At 43.8% G+C, this 18,339-nt stretch overlaps 1 protein-coding gene across 2 annotated transcripts; it reads left to right on the top strand.

The window, feature by feature from the left end:
• The first annotated feature begins 3,977 nt into the window (after positions 1 to 3,977).
• LOC113967865 (cytochrome c oxidase assembly protein COX20, mitochondrial) lies at positions 3,978 to 7,524 on the top strand. 2 transcript variants are annotated; one of them, XM_027683870.1, is made up of 4 exons: positions 3,978 to 4,203; positions 5,975 to 6,089; positions 6,208 to 6,295; positions 6,761 to 7,524. In XM_027683870.1, exons 1-4 carry the CDS (start codon positions 4,171 to 4,173, stop codon positions 6,900 to 6,902), a joined length of 378 nt encoding a protein of 125 aa, XP_027539671.1. In that variant the 5' UTR covers positions 3,978 to 4,170; the 3' UTR covers positions 6,903 to 7,524. The 2 variants fall into 2 exon arrangements, with proteins under 2 accessions (XP_027539671.1, XP_027539662.1); XM_027683861.1 differs by having other exon boundaries at positions 4,078 to 4,203; positions 6,232 to 6,295.
• The last annotated feature ends 10,815 nt before the right edge of the window (positions 7,525 to 18,339 follow it).

Raw genomic sequence — 18,339 nt, 5'->3', positions numbered from 1 at the left:
TAAAGAAGAGGAAAGCCTGGACTATCTCTTGTGTCAGCAGTCCCCCTCAGAACAGTTTAAGTTGCATGTGGAGCTGAAAGGATATCTATGGATACCAACAGACAGAGCAGCCTCCACTGGTCATTAACAACTGCTACAGACTGACCAGGAGGACCTTTGCAAACTAACCAGGCAGAGCATGCAGCCCTCAGGAGATGCTGAATTCACCATGAAGGTTAGTTGTCTGAAAGGTCTGTGGTGGCCATCGACCTAAATGTGGTTATCATCCACAACCTAATAAATGTATTTCTTAGGACAGGCTGTCACAGCTTTTGAATGTGCTTGCTTTTCCACAAGGTTACATAAACAGCTTATGGTATAGGAATAACTTACCTGACCAAGAGGTGCTAAAGGTAGGAAATTCCACTCCTTGGGAGTTTAGCCCAAAATTGTTTCAGAAGTGGCAAGATACATACCTACTAGTATGTAGGTTCAGACACCTCAACAAAGTTCTCTGTGTGATGAAGGAAATAAGCACTGGAGAAGTCAGTGAGTCAGGTTTCTGTCGGCTGCTTCACGTCCTGTACACTGTGGTCTCTTTCCTGCTGCTGGACTGACAAGTGTTTTGCCTGGCCCAGCCTTTAAACACGGGGATGAAGGGTGACAGAACAAAGACTACAGTCAAAGACCAATCCAAACCATTCCCAAGCTGTCAATTTCAGGATGGACAGGCATACAGCTAAGGATGCTACACTTTATTGATCACTACAAATAAAAATAAGAACTGCATAAATATAGGAGAAGTACAAACTGCTGAGAGCAAGTGGCAATCAGCACCCTATGATTGATAGAACTGAGCACGTATAGACAGGTTTTGCCAAGGCTATCCAGCTCCAAGAGGAGAAAGAATAATATTTTTATATATCTAAATTATCTTTTAGGTTCAGAAATCCAAGGCAACAATTCCAAATTTGCATATACAAGATGCCCAGCTTCCAGAAACAGCACAGGTCCCTGTTAGTGGAGGAAGCCACGCAGGGCTCTTGCTCAACCACTGTCCCTTTAGGCACACTGGCAGGAACAATGGAAGATACTCTGGGATATGCCTTTGCTGGACCAGGTGTACCAAAGTCTTAAGCCAAGGTTGGTCCAGCCCTTGCAGCAAGTCATGTTGGCAAGGCAGCAGGCATATCTAGCAGCTCTCACATCCCCTGTGCTATCACCCTCTAAATGCAACAGTACCACATGCCCCCACAACCTCATCCTGCTTTATCAACTTACAGACTAAAACCTGCATTTCAGCTAGCTAGAACTATCTATCCGCACTTTTATTTGAATCCAGGATGTGAAAAGAACATCCTACTTCCAGAGTCTTCAGTGGACATCAGGGTAAAAGCAGCAGAAGTATGAGTCCCGCACTTCAAGATCCCTGCCCTCCTCATGTGCCGGAGGACACCACCCCCTGCCCTCCACACACAGACATCTCAGGCCCCTATGGGACACAAGCGAATGATGGCTGCACGCTTCAGGCTATCCCAAAGTGTCCTGTCAGTGGTCCCTCTGCTCTTAACCTAAGGAGGCTCCAGCTCCAGCATCTTCACTGACCCCAAGCACTGACAAGCAGCCCTCTGTGTACTTCTAACTCCACAAAGGCTAATAGTTATTAATTTTAGAGCGGCTTCTCAATCAGGTGAAGCAGAACTGTGAGGTGCAGCAGTAAAGCAGAGTAATGACTGAATACCAAAAAGAAAGGGAGAAAATTGAATATGTTTATTGGCAATGGATATTTTAGTGTAATTTGCGTGATTTGGATGCTTGGAAAAGGGATACATAACCATGCAGGGAAAACCACACACTTCCTAGCCTATTCTTGACTATCAGTCAGAAGATGCTCTCTTTGTGTTCTCTGCTCTCCGGCACCTTAATGCTAAAACCAATTTCCTCTTTCAAAGACAAAAACATCCTTCCACTCTTTTCCTTCAAAATATGAACTGCTGCAGGCCAGGCCACCTCATCAGCAGTAAAAGCAGTGTCTTTTTCTCACCACTGTGGCCTTGTTAATCTCAGACATACTAACACGTTCTTGCGATTCCTCGTTATATTCCTCAATGTTTGTCACTGTCTAATTTTTAAACCAACTAAGATAAAACCAGACATTACAGACTTTTCCAATGAGAGATTATGCCAATAATTTGTTTTTCACACATTACAGCAAATGTCCTGTGTTTGCAGCACTACATACATAACATATATTAGCTTTAAACAGCCCGAGTTACTCACAATTCAAGTGACTCATAGAATCATAGAATCATAGAATAGGTAGGGTTGGAAGAGACCTCCAAGATCATCAAGTCCAACCCCTGATCCAACTCCAATTACTATATCATGGCACTAAGGGCCACGTCCAATCTCTTTTTAAAAACCTCCAGGGATGGTGAATCCACCACCTCTCTGGGTAGGCCGTTCCAATGTCTGATAACCCTCTCTGTAAAGAATTTTTTCCTAACATCTAACCTAAACCTCCCCTGGCAGAGCTTGAGCCCATGTCCCCTTGTCCTATTGTTGGTTGCCCGGGAGAAGAGACCAACCCCCGCCTGGCTATAACCTCCCTTCAGGTAGTTGAAGAGAGTGATGAGGTCGCCTCTAAGCCTTCTAAGCCTTCTCTTCTCCAGACTCCTACTGATCTGTTTAAAATGGATAGTAAATGTATTGAATCAGTGTGTTTCAGGAATTCAGAGCACTGCCTGCAAGATCTACAAAGAGACAAAACAGTGCTAGATTGGGACTGTTGGGAAGGATTGAGACTTGTTTCTAATCCATCTGGGATTTAAAATAGCTCATGGAAATAGCTATCATGTACAGTAGCACTTTTCAGCTAGTGATACATGAAAATTGATTGTGTGAAAATACATTGTTTCCAAAATCCTGCAAACATGTAAGTAATGAGATAAAATTCAAACTGACATAAATTTCAGCGTGTGAAAAAGACTGTTTTATTTAGCATCAGATTAAAAAAACCCCAAATACATAATAATATTTAACAAGATCTGAAGACATCTCATGCCGCCTAGGTCAAGACACACTATTTTTTAAATCAAAGAGCAATATTACACACCTCTCATCCTTGTGATACTTCATCACTAAAATGGAAAAGATCTTAAATTGAACCCACCCTGTAATTCACTTCTTAGAAGGTAGAGACTTGTTTTCTTGTGGCAAAAGGTATTTTTACAGTATCTTGCAGAACTGTACTCTGTCCTAAGTCACTTGTCTCTATTTACCTCTTTGCATCCTTACTGCAGATACAATTACATACCTAATAGGTCATTTCCACCATGTTCAAGTGATTTAACACAGGTTTCACCCCTTCCGAACCCACTGGGGTTTTACCTGAAGTAGATGTACGTGGCTTCTCAAGAGGCCATTTTCCACAGCACTTCTCTTCAAACAATTCTTCCTCCACTTTCTGCTTCCCGCTGCCACCTGGGTACTTTTCTCCCAGCCGCACAAGCCATCGTCCCTTTCTAGCACTCTGGGTTGCGGAGACGGACAATCAACTCTCCCCCATCTGCCGCTGGGGGGTATATCCCCGCATCCTTCAGGCTACCTACACGCCGTGAGGGATCCCATCACCTCCTTCTCCCACTAGGTGCTACCCACTGAGCGTGTTTACATCCCTCAGTCCTGTGATTTCTTTTTTGGCTTTTAACAACGCGGCTCAGCCGGACTCCGGCAGGGCCTCTCTTCCAGCATTTATGGTACACCCGAGCACAGTCTCCTGTAGTCCCAGGTGTCCGCCGGCAGCCAAGAATCGGGATCCGGGATCCAGGATCGAGGCGCTGCCCACAGCCTCCGCTCTCCCGCGCCTCACGGAGGCGCGCGCCTGGAGCGGGAGGGAGTGGGGAGGGAAGGGGAGGAGAGGGGCGGGATGAGCCCGGCGCTCCGCCCCCCGCCCGCGTGCCCGCGCGCCCGCGCGCGCGCCCCCCGCTCCGTGACCCATTTCGCCGAACAAAGGATTTTCGCTGGAATCTTTCTCGGCGCCGGGACCTAAAATGGCGCCGGCGTGGCCGCCCCCGCCCCTTCCGCGGGCGCCATAGAGACGGGGCGGGCGGAGCGGCCGCTCCTCGGCGCCGCTCTCCACGCGGGCGCGGCCTCGGCTCGCTGGTGCGGGCGGGAAGGCGCTGCCGCGTCATGGCGGGCGAGGGCGACTCTGAGCCGAGGAAGGTAATGGAGGGGGGGTGGAGAGGGGCGAGAAGGAGGAGGAGGAGGAGGAGAATGAGGAAGAGCTGCGCGGGTACCCGTGTCTCCGCGGGAGCCCTGCGCTGGGGACATGGGAGGTTGTCGCAGAGCAGCCGTGACCCCCACACCCGCTGTTTTATCTCCAGAGGAAATAATTAGGGAACAATACACGGAAACCCACGGCAGAACTGAAGCTCTGTAGGGCCGAATGGGTGGGGTAGGGGGTTGTGTGTGTTTGTTTTCCCCCGGACCGCCCCGTGGGACTTTCTCTCTGTGAGCGAAACGCCGTCGTGACACTCGAACCTCCTTAACGCCGGTGGTTACAGTGGTTAGAGACATAACAAATGATTTCCAGTTCGGCAACAGGTGAAATGCTATTTTAAAAGAGTGCATCATGCTACACAGATGTAGCAGGGATACCTCCTTGGCCAACAACAGCAGCATATCCAGTGACTTCTTCCATGTGAGAGTAGACCACATCCTTTCTGTCTGGCGTGTACACAGGGATTATGTGGAAACAGCTGATAGTTTTCCATAGGGAACGTGGATAAAACTAACGATGGGGATTTCCATACTTGCATACAAATCCAGCTGTTGTCAGATGCTTGTCATCCCTATTACCACAGCTTTGTGATGACTTGTCTCAGAGATGTCGGCCCTCCACGAACAGTTGATTGTAGTTCTCCATCTTTAAAATCCACTTTGACCAAGTAGAATACCTTTACAAAAAATAAACCAGTCATCTTTGATGAATTTAGATACAGTTGCACACATGGCACTTAATGCTCTCAGGATTTAAAAACAGAATGAAGATGTATTCTTGGACCATCACTGACAAAAGAATGATAGCAGAAAGATGTGCAGATGTTACTGCGGTGCAGCCACCTTGACCCTGACTCACGTCATCTTGAGGCTTCTTTTTTGTATGCAGTTTCTCACTCCTGCTTGTGGTGCCAGCCTGCATTTGCAAGGATGTTTGTCAGGTGGGAAGTAGGAATTACATGCAGAAGCCAGAGTAGGCGTCTCTGAAATGAAAATCATACTTTTCAGTTTGCAGTTGACTTTGTGAATGCCACATGTAATTGCCATTTGAGTGAAATAAAAGGTCAGTTTATAGATAGGAGACAGGATATGTAGTAGTTTGATTTTTTTTTACCAGTAGGTTAATTAAAAAAATTACTCATTATGTATAGAAGAATTTCTGTGCCCAGCCCCTGTCTGTACATAGGGTTAGGTTAAAAATTACTGATTTATAAACATTTTCATTCACTGTTCAGTACAAGGTTCTCTATTATATGCTTATTTTGTAGTAATTTCACTTTTTTTAAAAGCACATTTGCCTTCTCAGATACTAAAATTACATGGCATAACTAACCATGTACTTGATTGTAACCTTATTTGTGTATTGTGATGTAACAAAAATCCTGCATTCTTAAGGGTTTTCTCCCTTCCTTTTCTGGGGAATGTAAAGGGGAAAATTAAGTAGTCATTTTATAATATTCAGTAGAAAGGATGGATCAACAGGTTTGTAGAAAATTATGTTGCATAAATTAGTAGTTAATTCTTCCAAAACTATTCCTGATACAGCTGTGCTTGTTCACTTTTCCTCAGCTATAACTGTGCAAGCAGTAAATCCTCAAGTGGTTGTATTTGACTACTAAAATAACAAGTCAGTTTTAGAATGGAGTTGGCATCATAGACTTCTACAAAAGTGATTTTTTAAAGTTTATGGTGTGTTTTTTGTTGTGTCTTACAGTCCTTTAAACTCTTGGGATTTCTTGATGTTCAGAGTGTCCCATGTGCCCGAGAATCCGTGCTCTATGGCTCCCTGGGGTCTTTAGTTGTGGGTCTTGGACATTTTTTAGCAACTAGTAAGTACTTATTCCTTCTGGTTATATATTTATTTGTAAGAAAAAAAATTTATTTGCTGTTAAGTGTTATTAATAATGGGAAGTCATCCAAGGCTTTTTTTCCTCTAACTTTTTGGAGGGTTTTTGTTTTTTTTTTTCTTAGGTAGAGTTAGAAGATCTTGTGACTTTGCAGTTGGTGGCTTTATTTCCACAATGTTAGGATACTGGTATGTAAAATGCTTCTTCAATTTTAACAGGCATGTGTTGGCTGAACTGTACTACATGATCCCCATGTTTGTTTTCAGAAACAGTATTGCACACTGCTTTTGAAACTCCATTAAAAAACTTGCCTAGCAAAGCATCCTCTTCCTTCTCCCCAAGATATTTCTCTTTTTTAAAGGGAAACAGTTCAATGTGAGTGAATTTTTATGTTCATATATTTTTAAAAAACTTGCTATTGTTTCTTGAATCCTAAGAGCTCAAGCCACCCAGTTATTTCCATTTTTCTTAATTCTTTCTTTTTTTCCTTTGCATATGCCATCCTTCTGTCCTAATTCCAAAGGCAGCATGCTGAATTTTACTAGCATTTTTATATGTGACCGCAACGTTTCAACTGGCTGAATAAGTCTGATTTGATACTGTGACTCATATAAGGCAGGGAATCATGTTTTCTTTTCATACCCCCCCTCTAGGTTTTACTGCAGGTACAATTTGGCTCAACAAAGGATTCGGCAAAGAATGCTTAAAGAAGGAATGAAAAACAGAATGTTATTTGAAGGCAGTTATCTTGATCCAGAAAAAAAACAAACTGGCAATGAAAGAAGCGATTCATAGGCTGCTGTGGAGGAGTTGTGGTCTAATACAGCTTTGGGAGAAAGTGGTCCAAAGATGTCAGTCTGCCTTGTAAACGTGTGAGGTGTCTAAAACTGACAAATCGTGGTTTTCCTGGCAAATCTGAGCAAGAAATTCATAGTGAATCTTTTAAGTCTGTACAAGCCTTGCTTTGTTTCATGTATGTATGTATGTGTGTGTGTGACTGTGCGCATAGTTAGGAATTACTTCCTGTGAAACATCTGGGAACTGATGTGTTCTGTTACAGAGAGGATTAACGGCAGTGATTTGGGACTGCTTTTAGCTTCCATTGTAAACAGAGTGGTTCATTTTAGCAAAGTTGTAATTACATCTCATTTAAATACAGGAAAATATTTTCATCAGCTGTTCAGTAAGTGTATCTTCAGTGCTACTGTTAACAGTGCTGTTTGTAAAACACAAGTATTTAAACAGTAGATGAAAGCTTTGCTTGTGCAAGATGGGTGAGATCAGCGGCCTTTGTAAGATTTCAGCTGCAGGATAACCAGATAACTTACATACACTGTGTAGTTGAAGGATTTCCATGTTTGTTCTGTCTATATGAAACTAAGAATAAAATCTGAATAAAATTCAGAAGCAATCTAAATTATGTAAATAAGTAATTTTTTTACTTGATTAAAAATCTTGCTATTTAAGACAATCCCTACAGTTGTGGAATAATAATTTACATTATTTGTAAGTACCAATGGTCAGTAGTTTGTTCTTGTGTTGTTTTTTTTAAAGGCGTGTTCTACTTAACTATTTCACTGTACATTTTATGGTTAAAAGGAATATGACTATAATTTCAAGGAAACCATCTTATTTGGAAATACAGTTTTAGGTCTAATTGAATGTTGTTAAAAAGATGAGTGATGACATCATGTTCCTTGCTTGCTTCTGTCTGCAGGATTGACACACTGTATTTATTTTTTCATAAAATGATTTATAGCCTATAATGCTGTAAGAATTTTTTGGTCTAAAGGCATTCACTGAGCAAAAATAGTCCTTCCCCCCATTCTGTACTTAGTCTGAGAGAGTTTGTGATCTGTTACTGACTCAGGGGGAAGGTTTGAGACTCCAGATGTAAACAGCAGTATTGCTCTACTTATTTATTTATTTGGAAAACATATGCGAGAGCACTAAGCAAACATGCTGTTTACACTGAAAAAATTAAACTTTTACCCTCTGTGGATTGGCCTCATACAAGAAGAAAACAAACCTGCATAATCTAATTTTTTTTTTCCCCCTCTATTCCTCTTGTTTCTTCTGGAGGAAAAAATAAAGATACATTTTATTGAGGACATTAATTCCAGTATTTTATATAAAAAATGTTCAGAAGACTTCAGTTAGTGCAATGAAACACTTCCTGTCCTCACTGCAAAATCTGAACTCAGAAGTGAAATGGTAGCTGATTCAGGAAAGTGTTTCCCCTGGGTCTGCGCTGGGCAGGGGGCCAAGGAGGGGGGAGGCTCCTTCCCTTTGGAATGGGAGGTGTTGCTTCATAAAGCCCTTAGAGCAGCAGTGGGAAACTGAGCGAGCCATGAAGCAGGTCTTAGCAAGCTCCTGTTTTAATACATGGTTGAGTTCTCTCCTATCTGACATGAGAAAAGAAAATGCAATCTAAGGAGGGGGTCTTTTGGCTGTGAGGTCATAGTTCAGCTTAGAGGAGTTTAGGCAACAAAAGCACGGGGATGAAAATTTACTCTTTGGCAAAGAGCAGTAGTAGAGAAAGAAGAGGATGGTGTTCTGTGCTGATGGGAAAGGAGGGAGCATGTGCATCATGGCATCCTTCAAAACACACAAGTACTGTGACTGATTAGGAGAAAAGAGAAGCATTATGATACTGTGTAAATCAAAAAATCTGAGGAAAACTGCAGCATTAAATCCTCTCTGGTGTTAATTGGTGTTGGTTTAAGTAACTGCATTTAAGGATATTAGCTCAGTAGCAGCTTAACTACAGTATTAGCAATTCTGGCCAGTAACTGTGAAATGCTAGGTGTATTTGCATTGTGTAGATAACCAATGTAATACTTCTGCTTCACTGTGCAGAATGTAAAATGAGCCTGCCAGATGTTGACAGAAAAATGGGGAAAGAGGCAATATGCAGAGGCAGCCTGGCCAACACGTTTGAGCTTCAGTATGTACTAAAACTTGAGGTAGAATTGAGCTAACTAAAAGTCGGGTCTTTTGCTGAATAGGACAGGGTGGAGATATAAGACAAGGAAGCTGTGAGCAGGACTTGGTGTGAAAGGAGGGGCCTGCAGCAGCAGAGGGAAGAATGCTTATGGCTAAACATGCAGGGGAAAATGTCTCGCATAATTCCTGAAAGTGCTGGCTAGGCTGCTTCCCTGCCAGCTGTGGAAAGTGAATTGAAAGTGACTGATGGGCTACCACATTGAAAAGGTGAGGGATTGGATAAAACAAAAAAATCTCAAAGCTATTAGTTGTCATAAATTAGGATACATGGATAAGAAAATAAAAATTACAGCAACTTTATAGAAGTAATTTTAACATTTGAAAACAATTACATAACTGTTTTTTAAAAATTAGTGAGCTGTATCGCTGCTTATTTCTGAAATCTGAGTTATTGGTGGAAATACATACTAAGCCTCTGTATTTTATTTTCAGACTTGATCTCTTTAAGTGTTGTTGCTAATGACATGTGATAGTTTTTGCTTTCTCGATGTTCAAAATATTCCTTCAATTAAAACTTACCAGAAAGTTACTAGAAAGGAAGAGAAATAGTGATTTTGAAGATGCTTGGTTTTCAGCCCTCTGAATGAGCCATAAGAAGGGAGAGAATGAAGTACAGCAACTTGAAACTGTAGAGCTGTTAAAATCCTGTTCATTTTACTGACAGGTATGTCAGTTGGTCACTGCACAGTGACTGACAAGCACACTCAGTTTTTATCCCTGAAGTTAGTAAAATCCTTCCTTAAAGCAGCCTACAACACCAGCAAAATAAAGAAATGGGTTTATGGCCCCCGTAGCTCCTCCACACCTTGTCTCTTCCTGTTCCTTGCAGTGGTGATACTCTTGGGAAAAGGTGTGTGCCAGCCTCCTCCGGCAGGAGCGCACGCTCGGGACACTTGCGCAAGGGCACTGTGTGTCCTCCAGGTCCTTCAGGAAGGAAAGTGCCTGTTGAGGCAACAGGGTGAAACGTGGCAATCCAAGGTTAATTGCCAACCCCACTGCCAGAGATGTACATTAGCAGATTGACTCTGCTCTTCAGTGCCTCTCACTGAAGCAGAGGTCTTGCCTCAGCCATCGACAGCTGCAACAGGCTCAAAACTCAGGAACTCTTTTGAAGGTGACAGGAGAGGCAATTACAGCTTGTTACATCCCAAACTCATAATTTACGTCTTTACGCAGGCAGTGATTTTTGGGAGGCATTGCCCCTTGCTGCATTTTGCAGACTTCCAGGCTATTCTGTGTGTGTCACACAGACCCAAGTCCTCGGGTGCTGCAAAGGAAAGGTCATCTCCTGTCACTGGGTCTGGCTTTTGGTAGGTTTTTTTTTTTAAGGCCTGGAGGAAGCACGTTTGTTATTTCTGGTGTAAGCAACCCAGGTAACAATGAAGTACTGTGTGAATGCAGTTGTAATGAGGTCCCAAGCGAAAGATTTTCTCCAACTTAGTAGACTAATTCCCATACTTCTCTCATTCTGTCCAGGCATTTAGATCAAGAGCTAAGTGGTTACTAGTGAAAGTTTTTGCTATGTTCCATTTAAAGTTTGAAACAAATACGTTGTTCTTGTCATGAAAAAGTGATCAAACCAAAAGTTTTACAGTATGTTCAGATATCAGGAAGATGATCCTTTGATGCTTTTTTTTTCTAATTGAAGTACCAAGAATTTATTAAATATCAGAAATGGAGCTGAGTTTTAATTAAGGTGACTCAAGGCCTTGGAATATATATCCTTCTTACACTTAAAATGAAAATATTATACTATAAACAAGTACGGCTGCTAAACCTTCAAATGGAGGCGGGGCAGCAGGCTGATGAGGGGTAGAACTTTGGATGAGACAATTTGAGGAATACTCAGACCTTTGTTTGTGGCTAACAGCACCCTGCCTAAGACTGTTCATAGGCTCCCACTTTTTCACACACTCTTTGTTTCTTCTCTGCTTAGGTTCATAGTTTGCCTGAGAGCCATCCAGCAGTGGGTCTGCCTGTTCCTGCAGGAATAGGTCACGGCATCCTTATGTCTGCTTGTTTTAAAGATTAAGAGCAGTTTGTTCTGAGGCTATTTTAATCCTTCCAGCTTCTGTCATCTATCATGAGCAAGGCTGCATCAGAACCTTCAATTTTCCTGAACATGCCAGGAACCCACTGGCAGTACCTAAAATGTACTGTGGGAGCAAACAATTACCACTGCAGGGATCCTTTTCTTTAGACTGGCCACATCTCCGAAAATATCCAGCCTGTATATTGTGCTGATCTGTTTAACAGAACCAAAGGTTCCCCCTCTTCCTGCTCTGGAGAGAAGGAAACACATGCTTTGCTTGTTGTTTAAACTCGTTTATTTTGTCAAATGCTCTAAAATAGAGCAGCAGGTGTGCTCTTGGCCAACATGAGTTTTCTCCCTGGAAAACAGATCCTCATCTCCTGCTGATGGCAAATGGCTTGTGATCAACTCTGGTGGTCACAGTGTGACACACCTTGGCCTTCAGTCCTGCATATGTATGTGACAGGTCTTTGGAGTTCACTTATAAGCTTTACAACTCTGGCTTATATTCCTGCTTTCTGTCATGCAGGTCAAGGGTTCTTACCACTTTTACTTTTGCCAGGTGGCAAAAAACAGTGAGAAAAATCTTCTTCCACCACCTCATCACTATGACACTGCACACATGCTGTGGAAACAGGATGAGAGATCCACCCAGCCCATCTGCCTGTTGCTCCTTGAACTGAAGAAATTCACGGTCCGGGTGCCCACAATCCCCGCCAACAGAGCATTTAGGGTATGTTGCTCATGTGATTAAAGGGAAGCTAACATCCCTGTCTGAAAACATTTAGGCTCTGGCTGAGATACTAGCAATATTGCTGAAGATGAAAAGCAAATAACAGGTTTATTACTGGGCAGATACATTACCACAAATGGCTGTTGCAGGAATCCTTCACAGAGCAAATACAGAGGGAAAAAGCCAGCCAACAGCCTGTTCCTCGAAATAGAGGGGATAGTACCCTGTTCAGGTCCCCCAAAGAAATCCGGAACTACCAGTGATTGTTACATGCTGTGCTTATAGTGCTTTCATCCAAGATATAAAGCCCTTGAGGGTTGCCCTGAGGCAGCACTGCAGAGGCCATGACATAACTTGTTTGACTCGGTTTCTTAGCTCTGATAGTAGTATCGCAGTGCCATCTTCTTCAGTAACTGCCTACTAAGACTCCCAAATGGATGAAAAAAGCAAAAGCTCAGCCTTTTCTTCCTACATCTCACAAAGTCCCCTTGAACCACCAGAGGGGGTAGAAGGCTTCCCACCCCCGCTAACAAGCACAGTGCTACTCCCCTTCCCAAAAGCCAGTCACCATTTATTTCTACTCACCATTTTCTGTATCACCATTCATCCTTCTGCTAGGGACACCATGTCTCAGTCTGTACATCTCTTGTCACCCACACCTGCACTCTCAAGATCTTCTAAGAGATGTATATCAAGAGCATCTAAGTGGGTCACAGAGTGGCCACCTACCAGATGGTCAGGAAGCCACTCCCTCAGAGCAATGTTCTGTTCCAGCAGAGCGAAGGATGATATGAGTGCGAACTGGACAAAATTTGTAGGAGTTCAGTTACTGATACATCAGCAACACTGTCCATCTACTAGTGGCCTCCAGTGGGATTCACACCAATTGGAACACTGAAGACACAGCCGCCATTCAAGGAGGAGCCCATCCACTCTCTGCCTTCCCCCATCAGCCCTTCAGTTGCTTTCAGCAGTGTAATTTTCATTGGTTTGTTCTGGAACTAGAGGATACTTGTACTTGCTAGATAATACACCTTTCAAGGCAGTAAGCACCTGTAAAGGCAAGATCACTCCTGAAAACTTCTCTTCATTGTCTGTACTAGGATCTGCTGAAAGAAATGGTTGGAGCATCTCGTTTCCCTTCCACGGGTGTTTCTGTGAAGGAAAAAATAAAACAGGACTGGCTGGCTAGCTGCCAGGCTGTGGAGGCACATAGATATCCCATGGCTGTGCCAATGCAGCTGCTGAAGCAGCAGCAGCAGCCCCCTCCCATGAATGTCCAGGAGCCACTGGGGAGATGTTGATCTTCAGGAAGTGTCTCCCGGCCTCCACCACCTTCTCCACTGCCAAACAGACTGTGGAGTTTTCTCAGTGCTGAGCAGGGGCTGGGCTCAGCATGCAGCCCTTCCGACTGGAACACTGGATCACAATGATTCCTTCCACCTCCTGCTTTCCTTTGGAGGAAGCAACTCCTATCGCAGCCACATATGGGAACCAGTCAGTCATCTTGAGCGTCGGCAGCCGGTGTGGCACTTGGCGGCCTCTGCTCCACACAGGAGATACCTTTTGTAAAAAAAGGGGCAGGCACGTTCATGCAAAAGGTATGATTGAAGGAATGTCCTAGGCCTGGAATCCAAATGTGTTTTTTGATATTTAAATGTTGAGTTCACTGATGCATAAGTACTGAAATTGTTCTTATTGCACTATCTTGGCTGCTTTCTCCGAGGTCTCCCAAAGTAAACGGGGAGAATACACGAGACATTTAATTTGCACAAGTAATTTAAAACTAATGTTTCTTTTTGAGGTGCTTGACTTACTATTTATCAATTTAATAAGTTAGATTTTAAATATTGCTGTTATGCTTATTGTTATAGTTATTTTTACATAGTAGCTGCTTGCATAATAGAGTGTCCACTAGAGGCTGGGAAGCAACGAGCTGAATAGCCGCCCTGCTGAAAAGGATAGGATTTAGAGTGGATGCCAAGTTGAACATGGGCCAGGGGAGTGTTCTCTCTGCAAATAAGTCAAGCTGCAGTCTGGGCTCCATCAGGAAGTACGTGGCCAACAAATCAAGGGACGTGCTTATCTGCCGGCATGTGACACTGAGGAGGTAGTGTATCCAATATTGCTGTCCAGCTTTGGGCCTCTCACCTAACAAGGATGCTGAAAAACTGTAGAGGCTCCAATGATGGGCTCCTGAGGTATGTCCAGGGAGCTGAACTGCCTACCCCTCTGGAAAAACAGTGGAAGGAGTTGGACATAGTCCGAAGAGGAGGCGGCTGTGGGGTGACCTAGTAACAGCCTAATATTATCTGCAGGACAGTTACAAAGATGGAGCCAAACACCTCCTGATAGCCACAGGTGACGTGGCAGGGGCAGTGGCCACAAACTCCAGCTTGGGAGCTCGAGGCCAGGCAGCAGGACAAACTGCTTTACTCCAAGGGCAGTGCACTGGGCTGCCCAGAGGTCATGCAGTTTCCACCCTTGCAGGTTTTCAAGCTTCATCTAGACAAAGCCACAGCTGACCTGAGCACTAGTGCCAGTCCTGCTGCAAGCAGGAGGATGGACTGCATGTCCAGAAACAAAATTTCTACAGTGCTACAACCTACAGAGAGATAGAAAAAAAACCCAAGGCAGATAAAACCCAGTTTGGTATAGAGGACAACCTCGACTGAGACAGTAACATCCTGTTCCCTCCGATGCACTGCTCCTAGGCTGGGCTGGAGGCCCCCAGGTGCTCCGACAGCAGCAGGGAGGATGCAGTGGAGAAGACATAGTATGCACAATGTGGGGGTGCCAGGCTTTGGGATACATGGCTCTGCTGCTCGCAACCTGCACATGATGCTGCATGTGGACTTGCCTCTGCTAGCTCAACTTTTCTGAACCTTCTTTCTCAGCATGATGTGAGCAAACCCCAAGTGTCATTTGTTTCAGAAAAAAATATTGCAGTAAATCCCTCCTTCTAGGCTTACTCATTTCTTCTCCCCCATCTCTTACTACTTTCTTACCACAAAGACAGAAGTTCTTTTATAATACAAGGTTTATCTTACCTGCTTGCTCAACAGCCCCAAAGAGCTGAAAGTTCAGCAGAGCCCAAATATAGCTCTAGCTGTGTCTGAGTAGGTTACATGGAAACTACAAAGAGAGAATCAGACCTTTCATGCATCTCCTACCTTGTAAACAATCACTGGTGCTTTAGGCATGCATTTACATCCAGGGAGATCTTCAGTAGTATTCTGAGCCTTTTTATTTTGCAACTGTCTTGGGCATCAGCACCATTTCAGAACCTGTGGTCTGTTAAGTGCCAGCACAGACCTCCCCACATCTAAGGCAAACAAGTATTTGTTAAAACCTGGGGGAAAACCTCCAGAGCACAGGGTGGCAGAGGAGTTAACATAGGCTAATGTGACATAAATGAAGGCCACACTCAGACCAGAGAACACAGACTTGCATTTATATGCCACAGCGGTCACCAGAGGTGTCCTACTAAGCAGCCATCTGATCCCAGCAAAGGGAGAATTAACACTGACAAAAACAAGTACCCTTTTCAATCCTTGCATGCTAACCAGGCAGAAGATCCCCGCATCATTAGTGTAAGTTGGATCTGCCCTGGACTACCAAGTTGTAAAAATTTTTTGAGCATGAAAAAGTTTGAGGGAAAAATTGGCTGAGTTGTCTTACCCATAGTTTTGACTTCAGTAACTTCTAGGACCAAAATTACTCTGCAGATCAAAGATTGTCGACCAAACCAGAAGAGGGAACAAAAAACTTGGTCTAAAGTAACACCTGTATAGCAAGTCTCCCGCACAGGTAATTGTATTTCTAGGTTTTTTACACTTGCCTTTGTTTTTCTGCTTTTGATGTTGACAATGTATTAAGTATTTAGCATCTTTTTTAAGCCACAGTTGAGTTTTTTTAAGCTACAACATAGCAACCGATTCATCACTGAATCCTCCTGCCGCTCCCAGTACTGGCAGAAAGGCAAACTAAGGCAAGAGTTGCATCCAGATTAATTGCTGGCCTAGTCCCGATTTCAGCCAGTTCCCTGCAAGGGCTGGCTCTGGAGAGGCCTGTTGCACTGGGGGAGATGGCTTGTGCCTTGCAAAGGAGAAAAGCTGCACAAAACTAACCACTAATCTGCCATTGTTAAGCGTAGGTGTCCTTCTCCCCTTCACTTGCACAGGGCAGGGGGCTTTGCCTAGGATGAGAACTGTGCACGACTGAGAGGCGCTACTTTTTCACCACAGCCAGTTTGTTAACACCTGACTTACAAAGCTGCTCCTGAGTTTCTGCTTTCCCCTCAGCAGCTTTTTCTGACATCCTGGAGCTTTCCTCGTCCTCCACAGCGCTTTGGGCCGAATCATCTCCAGCAGTACTTGCTCCTCCCTTGGTAGTTCACAAATACAGTATATGCACACTTCTTCGCTTGGGAGAGCCCAGCCCCTGGCAGTTAAACATCTGCAGGAGTCTCAAAGTACTTCACCTCTCTCTCTAACTCAGTTTGATTTCTTGTGGTTTAGTCTGAGGTTGCCCTTTTAGAAAGCACTGGTCTAGCTTTTCAAAAGGTCATGAACAAGGAAACTTCCTAATCTTAAAAGATGACTTCATCACCTATTCGTAATTAAAAACATCACTCTAGTGTTGCGAGAAATTAAGAAAAATACCCAAACTAGTGGCTTACACCATGAATATTTTTCTAAATGCAAGTGGCTTGGACTATACGTGACATTGCCAGAACACTGGTTCATTCTGCTATCTGAAAAATTGGGCACAATGTCTAAAAATGTCTTCACTGATGAAGAATTATCCTGCAGTAGGCACAGAAAGGAGCTTGTGTACAGGCGCCACTTACACTGAGCTCCTACACACGTGGCAGCACTGCCAAGTACTCCCTGTGCAGCACAGGAAGCAGTGCAGCACTGGAAGGGCCAGCTCATGACAGCAGACAGGGTTTGGGGGTAGAGATCGCGTATGGCACCCCAGAACCAAAGCCTGGCCTGGCTGTCCCACAGCTAAGAGTGCATTTATAAAGTCCTTTGACCCAGGACAGAGCTCCTTGCCAAGACTGTTGCATGTCAGGGAAGCACCTCCCTGTACACAGTGCGTATCCTAGCGACTGTTACTAGCAAAGGCAGAAATACAACTGGAGTTTATGTTTTGTTGTTAAATGGGTGCTTCCTCCCAGGCTACCCAGCACAGACCTGCCTTCAGTCTGCAGCCAGACATGCGTGGCCCCCTCACATGATGCAGGGCAGCTACAACCTGTTCTAGGATGAGAGATGTCGGCAGATTCAGCAGACAGGGCTGCAGGGAGAGAACCACCAGCAGCAGTGCTCCTGCTGCCAGGAGCTGCACAGGCATCATAGCCATGCTTCTACTGCCACAGAGCCAGGCCCAAGGCTCTCCAGGTTTGCACTCCGGTAGGAAAAAACCCCTCTCAGTTAGAAAAAAGCAAACCCAGTTTGCCCTCCAATATGAAAAACACCCAAAAACACAAACCCAAAACCCAGCTGTATGTCAGTGTCTGCGCAGCTGCTGCCAGCAGCACAGCTGCTGTAATCCGGGTACTTTTCTGCATGTAAACAAGCCCTTGTAAGCTGCAAGAAATCACTCGATATGACAGATGGCTGGTCCCTCTTGTTTTGGCAACGTTTGGCCTTGCCTTCCTCACCTTTCTGTAGCCATCAGCCAAGTTTGATATTGTCCTTTTTAAATGCATCACAATTTTTTTAATATTACTGATTTTCTAGGTAATGGCTTTTCTGTAAAAGCCATTTCCACAAGGCAGAACAAATCCCTTTTCTATGAATAATCACAGCTATACTGATGAAGTCTCTCTGGGCAGACCCAGGCTGAACACACAGCCTCACACAAGTGCTGGTCTCCACTCTGTGACAAATCATGAGCAGGAAGTGCTTGGGACTTTTCTGTGCCCTCTCTGAACTACACATGCCTCAGTGGTGCATGTGCTAAAGCTTTTTTGAATTCTGTTCCTCAGAAGACGAGCAGCACAGCCAGTGCTGAAGTTACCAAAACAGCTTTTGTCATACAGGAGCATTTTTAACAGAAACAAGATACTCCTCTTTTAAGACACTTCATGTGTGGCAAAGACTTGAAAACAAAACATCCCAGACTTTTGAATTGAAATACAAGCTTTACAACCACATAGTAAGTGTAGGCTCTTATATTTAAGACTATATCATTTTAAAGAGTACCAAAATAAGCAAAGGATCAGCACTCCATACAAAGTGTTAGTTCTCATGAAGAGGGTAGAAGGGAGATGGACTTTAATTACACTAAACTTTTTTTTTCCAAGTCTAAAGAAAATTCCATTTCAGCAGAACAGATTTGGGTTTCTATTCCCCAAATTTCTAGTTCATTAAATAGCATTTTTTTAAAGACAATTTACATTTTTTTCATTCAAAGTAAAGGGATGATTTAAAGCAATATTAACAAGGAGG

This window comes from Neopelma chrysocephalum, unplaced genomic scaffold (genome assembly GCF_003984885.1).
Source record: "Neopelma chrysocephalum unplaced genomic scaffold, ASM398488v2 Primary Assembly neopelma1_23, whole genome shotgun sequence".
In the NCBI taxonomy this organism is placed as follows: domain Eukaryota; kingdom Metazoa; phylum Chordata; class Aves; order Passeriformes; family Pipridae; genus Neopelma; species Neopelma chrysocephalum.
This window is presented reverse-complemented; position numbering and strand designations above follow the sequence as displayed.